Source organism: Triticum aestivum, chromosome 7D (assembly GCF_018294505.1).
Source record: "Triticum aestivum cultivar Chinese Spring chromosome 7D, IWGSC CS RefSeq v2.1, whole genome shotgun sequence".
NCBI classification, from domain to species: domain Eukaryota; kingdom Viridiplantae; phylum Streptophyta; class Magnoliopsida; order Poales; family Poaceae; genus Triticum; species Triticum aestivum.
In genome coordinates, this window is record NC_057814.1 from 555,382,176 (window position 1) to 555,389,737 (window position 7,562).

Genomic DNA, 7,562 nt, shown 5'->3' on the forward strand with positions numbered 1-7,562 from the left:
TGAGACCACCCTTTGAGCAGAACAATCCATCGATTTCCTTGCCCTCCACCAGCACATCAACCTTCTCCTCCCCGGTCAATTCGTTCTCATCTCTGCTCCTCTCGAATCATTATCCACTCCCTACAACCAGCACTGCGCCTTGGAACGACAGCAGCAACAGCAACCATGCTCAGCAGCTCCGAGATCCATGGAACCATCTCTTCATGTATGTATCTCTCTCTACCCCTGCTTTGCTTCTCTCTCTTTCTCTCTCTCTCTCTCTCTCTCTCTCTGCGTGTGTGTGTGTGTTTGTGTGTGATCAACCTGCTTTCTTTTTGACAGGCCAACCAATGGTGAATTAGCTAATGATGAGGAGAGGCACAAGAATTTGGAAGGGCAGGCGCTGTTTCCAGCTACAATCACCGGAGAAGGGGAAGAAGGCGATGGGAGCAGCGCCGCCGGCCACATCTACAACAACACCGCTAGACATGGGAGCAGCCCGGCTGGCAATGAGTTCCAATTGGCAATGTCCTCTCCATCTCCATGGTCCAGGGGTGTTCAGCACTACCACAACACCCTGCAGCACCAAGCTTCCTCCATCACCTCCACCAGCTCCCTCGGAAATAACATCTTGGACTTCTCAAACAATGGTTCGCCACGTGAGGTAGTATCATTTAGCAGCTCAAGTGTGAAATTATGTTGAATTAATACGCTAGACCGAATCATGAATGCAAGTTTCACTATATATAGTAGGAGAACTTTTGCGATAATCGTGCGATATTTAGTTAAGCTTGACCAAATGAAAGATTAGTAACTTTGTTCCATTCTTTTGTGTTTCCCTAGTGCACGAGCACAGCATCTGGAGCAGCTTTCAAGAAGGCTAGGACCCAAGAACCCTCCCCGGCTCAATCTACTGTTAAGGTCCTCTCTCTCTCTCTCTCTCTCTCTCTCTCTCTCTCTCTCAATGAGCATGGCCCAGTCGTTGAGAGCAAGCAAGCATCGAAGCAGATGCATGTGTATGCTGAAAAGGACAGGCATAGAATCATTGTGGAGTGAGAGAGAAGCTGAGACAGGCAAGGCTTGGGATGATGGCATTCTTAGTATCTTTTGCTTGGTCTTTTGCTCAGGTGAGAAAGGAGAAGCTAGGGGATAGAATAACTGCCCTTCACCAGCTCGTCTCCCCATTTGGGAAGGTATCTATCACAACGTGTCCTCTGCAGGCTGCAAGTTTCACCATATCAGTACATCCTAGCTACCCTCGATCTGTAACTATTGTTAATGAATCCATTAAAAATTAACCTCTCCATCCCATAATATAAGAGCGTGAAGTGTCAAAACGCTCTTATATTATATTATGGGAGGAGTAGTCCATATCTTTTGGTGTGGGGAATAATTAGAACATGATATAATTATGCAGTTATACTATATTGTTTCTTGTCCATGAATAGATGGTCAATCCAAGAGAAGAAACCCGTTAGAAAAACAAGGGATAGGACAATATTATGTATTTTTTTGGTTGAAAAGGAGGATGAAGCCCCGGCAAACAATATTATATGATAAGATATACTAAAGTAGTGATCTAAAAGTCTTATATTTGTTTAAAGCAGGAGTAGTATATAACTAATTGTAATGTTTAATGTTCTTTCTTCCTCCTGATCATGATGTGTGGCATTCCATGCACCACAAACTATTGTCACACATATTTATTATGAAGTATAGCTAGATTATGGGACTCGAATCAACCTAAAAAAGTATGACCTTGAATTCATTGTTGCGCATAGTTATTGTTCATGGTGAAAATAAGTAGGTCGTTTATCACATCCCCAGAAGCTAATCTGGGCGGTTGGTTTATTTATTATGAAGTATAGTCTTCCGAACTTTGCTTCCGTAAACCCTCAATATGAAAATAATTATACAAACTTAGTTTCACAATATTCTTCGAATGGAAGTAAAATATGCATATGGTGTTGTCTTTTATCTGGCTGCGATGATGGACTCGATTGGACTTAAAGAAAGAAGATCCATTGTCCCATAGAACAATACAAAAAAGAGATCCTGACATGGGCTAACCTCTCTTTTTTGCCAGACTGACACTGCGTCTGTACTCCTTGAAGCCATTGGGTACATCAGATTCCTACACGGTCAAATTGAGGTGCCTCTCTCTCTCAAGAAGTACATTATTCATGATACATCACATATGAAGCATACAGCCTATACACATGCATGCAATTGTTCCATTGTTATTCAAGCTCTTTCGGAGACAGCTCTATTGCTATGGACACAGGAGCTAACTTTTACTTTTCTATAGCCAGTAGCAGATGTCCATAGCTGGCTAGAGAATTACTGTGCGTTTAAGTTCGTTATTACCCCCTCCGTCCTAAAATAACTGTTTCAACTCTAGTACAATTTTTTACTAAAATTAGTAGGACGAAGAGAGTATTTGACTTAGCCCAATCCGCAGCCGATCCTGACTGCTACAACGTTCAGTTTAGAGAAAGGGAAAGTGCGGAAATTGTAGAAACCACTGACTATTGGGGTTGGATTTTGCACAAACTATACATGTTTTTTTTGGCGAGGTAATTATACATGTCTGTTACAACTATATACAAATCTATCGTCCAGCTTGGTGACATGAGTTTTGATAGGTAGACCCGCTAGTAATTTTTTGCATTTTTTCGAAAATTTTGAATTTTGAACTAAATATTGAATGTGCTAATTAAATAGAAGCTGCTAAATCCTAAATACCAAATATGGACTTGGTACATGTATGATATACATTTTTGTTTTTTCTTTAAAAAACCAATGATTATCTGAAATTGATTAGAAATTTCTAACGTGGCCGGTCTTTTACCACATGTGTGTAGCTCAGAGCTACTTGCAACTCATTACATCAATATGTGGTGTTTATCTGCAACAAACTTGTAGAGCAGATAGATTGCGAAAAAAATTACACCGATCAAGTAGAAAGGCGTGCAAGGACAAGGACTGTAGATGTTTCACCTATTTGCCTGCCGCATATATATACATGTATAGTGAACCAGTGACCGATCGCTGATGGTTCCTGCACAAGGAGCCAGGCAAGTGAAACAAAAAGAGGCAGGTAACCTAATGTGTGTTCTCGTAAAAGCTGCGCGCATGCGTCCGTCCGCCCTGCGTGCGTGCATGCATGCATATGCAGTCTGGTCGCTGCGCGCGAAGATGCAAATCTCTTTACAAACATTGTGCGTGGCTCGGGCATCACAATGTGTTCCCTGTGCACGCACTGTTCCTCAGGCTGGCTGTGAATTGATCGATCGGTTACGTTACGATCGAACTTGGTTGACCCGCTGATTGATCGATCTCCTGTGCGAATGCATGCAGGGCCTGAGCTCGCCGTACCAGCTGGTCGGCGGCGGCGGCGACGGAGGTGGGGGCTCCGGCAGCGCCAAGCAGCGGCACCAGGCCAGCGTGAGTCCTACCGAGCGCTCCTCTCCTTCTCTTCAGTTTAACGCGATTGTGAGCTTGATCGTAATGCAGCATGCACGAAGGGTGCGGTGTGTTCGTGTAGGTGTGGCTGTGCAACACCACGGCCCTGCTGCGTGCGTGCACAATTCCCGAGGCTGGCTCGCTCGCTAGCTGCTGCGCGCTAGTATCTGGCAGCGCAGGTGCATGCCCGCCTCCAGGTGATCATTAACGCTCGTCTCGTATCTGCGCGCCTTCACGCGCGCAGCGCATCGCATCGCATCTTTCCACATCTTTCTCTCCCTGTCCATATCTGGACAGCAAGGCCGCCTGCCTTGGTCAACAAGGGCGAAAGCCATCTCTGAATACTGGCCTGGTTGGGACTGAACCGTCATGAATGGTTTTCCTTTACGTCCGTGAACCACGCAGGAAACGTACATATGTACGTACGCCCACAAGATCTCATGGGCGAACATTTATATTAGAGACAGTTTGAATGTCGAAAATCACATGTTTACGACAAGATGAGTATTATGCTACCCCTCCCATCCATATTAATTATCGCTGATTTAGTATAGGATAGCAGTTGTTCATGGCACTATGTTGGTTCTCTCATTCTCCTTATTTAGCTTGTGAGTCGATCTCCCTGATTTTAACCAAACATAAGAACAAATGCAAGTGACAAGTGGTTGGTACGGTGTTGAAAGCACGCACGTTGTCAACTACCATTTGGCGTGCATATTTTGTCCGGATCTCAATTTGTACAGTGGTACAGACGTACAGTACACTTGTTGTATGTATGTTCTTGGCAGTGAGGCTTCATATTATTTTCGGTGTTTCGGTTGAAAATTCTACAGTGCGTCCTTGCATGCATGCATTTACCGGCCGGCTTAAGCTAACAACATGGATGCATCGTTCGCATCTTTACAAAAACCTAGCCATGCACCATTTGTGTCACTTAACCAATCTTTGGCTAATTACGCACGTCCAATCTTTGGCTATTTACCGGGTTCGATATTACACTTGTGATCCATGAACTGACGCGTGCACCGAGTATGCAATCTCTACTGCCAGTAGCCTGGTAGTAGATTATATTATCTGATAACGGCTATATTAGATTATCTGCTAATGGCAGAACGGCACTTATTAGAAAATCCTGTGCGAATGATATTTAGAAGAAAAAAAAACATGGATCTTATCTTGAAGTTTGTGAGCTCTTTCCATAAAAAGGTAGACAAAGCTTCATGCCTTACCAACCAATATTAGTACTCCCTCTGTTTTTTTATTCCGTGTATTAATTTTGTCTGGAGTCAAACGTTATACTTTGATCAAATTTATAGAAAAAAAATATGAACATATACAGTTCCGAATCTACCATTAGATTCTTCATTGAATATATTGTCACATCATATAGATTTGTTATTTTAAATGTTCATATTGTTCTCTGTCAACTTTGCCAAAGTTTAAGAAGTTTAACTTTAGTCAAAACTAATATGCGGAGTTAATAAAAGCAGAGGAGGTATATTCTTGTGAATAAAAATGGTGGCTGATTCCCTTCATAAAACTATCATTTTTTTACAGGTGCAACAAAAAGAAAGGAGCAGCATATTTCCAGAAGAGCCTGGCCAGGTATAATTAACTGCTCATTGATCCTCTGATTAGTAATTATCCTTTCTTTTTTATGGGATCCACAGTTGGCTGATCAGTTAAGTAAAGCACGTACAAAAGATGATCCTTTTTCTTCCCAAAGTGAGCCTTTAGTCTGTGTACGTAAAAAGCATTCCTATAAAACAAATCTGGAAAAGTTAATCATGCAGCAGGGGCCAGTACTTGTCTCTAGCTTTACACCTTTAACTATTTCATTTCACTGCAAAGCTAGCTATTGCTTTTGGTCACTAACAGTGCAGTAGCAGTACTGCCTTTTGACGCGGTTATTAATTAATCCCGTTACTTAATCACGAGCAGCTGCTACATGGCAATGCCACGAGGAAGAGAGGACGCCCTGATCAGGTTCTCATCACTCCATCATGTGCTTTACATAGTTTATTTATGCTTGCATTGTGTAGATATGTTAGAGATTTCATAGGGATTCTTAATACATTGATCCGTGATGCTGATTAGTAATTAGCCTGCTTAGAGATTTCATAGATATGGTTAGAGATTTCATTATGCAGATGTGCTTTATATAGTTTATTAATTTATATGCTTGCATTATATATACATGAGAAAAGTATACTTTTCGTTCCTCAATTCTTGATGGAGTCTAGATTTGGCCCCTCAACTGTCAACTCCAAAACCGGACAACTTGCACCCTTAACTACTGAAACCGGATAAAATTCATCCCTGGTCATAGTTTTGACCGGTTTTGGTGTTGTCCCACCCTGTTTTGCGCCGACTCAAATTTGCGTACTTTTTCTTAGTCCGCTTAATGTTTACAAATTCGGGTACTTTTTTCAAATGCGTGAACTTTTTAAAAAATTCTTGTAATTTTTTCAAATCCTTGTACTTTTTTCCAAGTTCACGTATTTTCTCAAATCCGCGTATTTTTTAAAGTTCATGTAGTTTTCTTCAAATTCATGTAATTTTTCAAAATCGACATACTTTATCATATTCATGTAATTTTTTTGGAAAGAGTTCATTAATTTGAAAATTTGATGCGGACTTGAAAAGTATGAGGATTTGGATTTCTTATACGCAAATTAGAAAAAATATATTGATTTGAAAAAATTATGTCAACTTTCGAAACAAGTACGTGAATTTCAAACAAATTTCATGGATTGGAAAAGGAACACAGATTTGAAACAAATAGACAAACTTTAAAAAGTATGCGGATTTGAAACAAGTACGCGTATTTCAAACACTTCATGGATATTAAAAAAATACGTGGATTTGATAAAAGTACGCAATTTTTTAAAATCATGGATTTGAAAAAGTACGCAAATTTCAAAATAGTTCACAGATTTGAAAAAAAGTATGTTTATTTTTAAACAATTACGCGACCTTGAAAAAACTATGTGGATTTGAAAAGTGTGTGAATTTCAAAACCGGGGTGAGTCGGCACCAAAACCAAGACCAGGGACGAAACTTGTCCGGTTTCGACAGTTTGGGGTACAAGTTGTCCGGTTTCGGACTTGAGGGACCAAAACTAGACTTCATCAAGAGAGTTGAGGGACAAAAAGTATAATTTTCTCTCTCTATATATATAGTTAGAGATTTCATTGGGATTCTTAATAGTACATGCATATGGATTCATAATGCTGATTTATAGTTTGCTGTGAGAAATTAAGGACGAAGACAGCTGCGAGGAAGCAATGACGAAGGACCTGCGGAGCAGGGGGCTCTGCCTCGTCCCGGTGAGCTGCGCGCCGGACTTCGGCGCCGACGTCGGGCCGGCTGACTACTGGACGGTGGCGCCGCCTTTCGGGATGGGGTTCGGCCGGTAGATGCATGGGGTTAACGATCATGCAAGTGGTCGTCGAAGCTGCCGGGAGCCGGCCAGGGAGGTCTGTCTAGGAGTACCGGGATACATACCTGTCTTGCATGCATGGGCTGCATCGCGTCGAGAGCACCCATCCTGCTGAAAAATTCTTGATGTACATTCGTCTGCTGGTCAATGATATTGGTCAAAGTGCATCGATCAGGCAGATGCTAGAGACTACGTAGCTACGTTGTATATCATCAGATAGCTAGCTAGAACCACCTTCGGAAGTCTTGTAAGTGAGCATGCAAGCATGCGTCTCACCTGCTTACATGTCTGGAATGGTCTGGTTGGCTGTATAATGTGTATCTCTACTTAACTACTGCAATGTGCCACATTTAACAAAGAATTTCATATCTACGCGCGGCTCGTTTTATAACTCTGCTCATATGTGATCTTTGTTTGACTCACTCTGAAACTGGACGTGTTGCAACTGCCACGACGTGACACACGAGTACTGTAGTACAAATAAGGTTAGTAAAGAACACCACATCTCTGAAAACTCTCGTCGCATACCGAATTTGGGCCCGTCGCTGACGTGGATGGCACATCGCATACAGTCAGACAGCCCATATGCAATGTGGCATCACGTCACACCCAGGAGTGAATAGCATAAAACTATCATTTTTTGCGTTAAGGTTCCAAAAAACTACCTGATTTTTGT

General features: G+C 41.9%; 1 protein-coding gene across 1 annotated transcript; it reads left to right on the forward strand.

The window, feature by feature from the left end:
* Positions 1-7,256, forward strand: LOC123168542 (transcription factor bHLH68; the record flags this gene model as incomplete). Its single annotated transcript, XM_044586423.1, is given in 9 exon segments — positions 1-205; positions 322-643; positions 823-900; positions 1,107-1,172; positions 2,066-2,131; positions 3,340-3,426; positions 5,002-5,049; positions 5,386-5,430; positions 6,708-7,256. Coding segments are annotated over 9 exon segments (1,073 nt in total), but the record flags the coding sequence as incomplete, so codon positions are not given.
* Between the last annotated feature and the right edge of the window lie 306 nt (positions 7,257-7,562).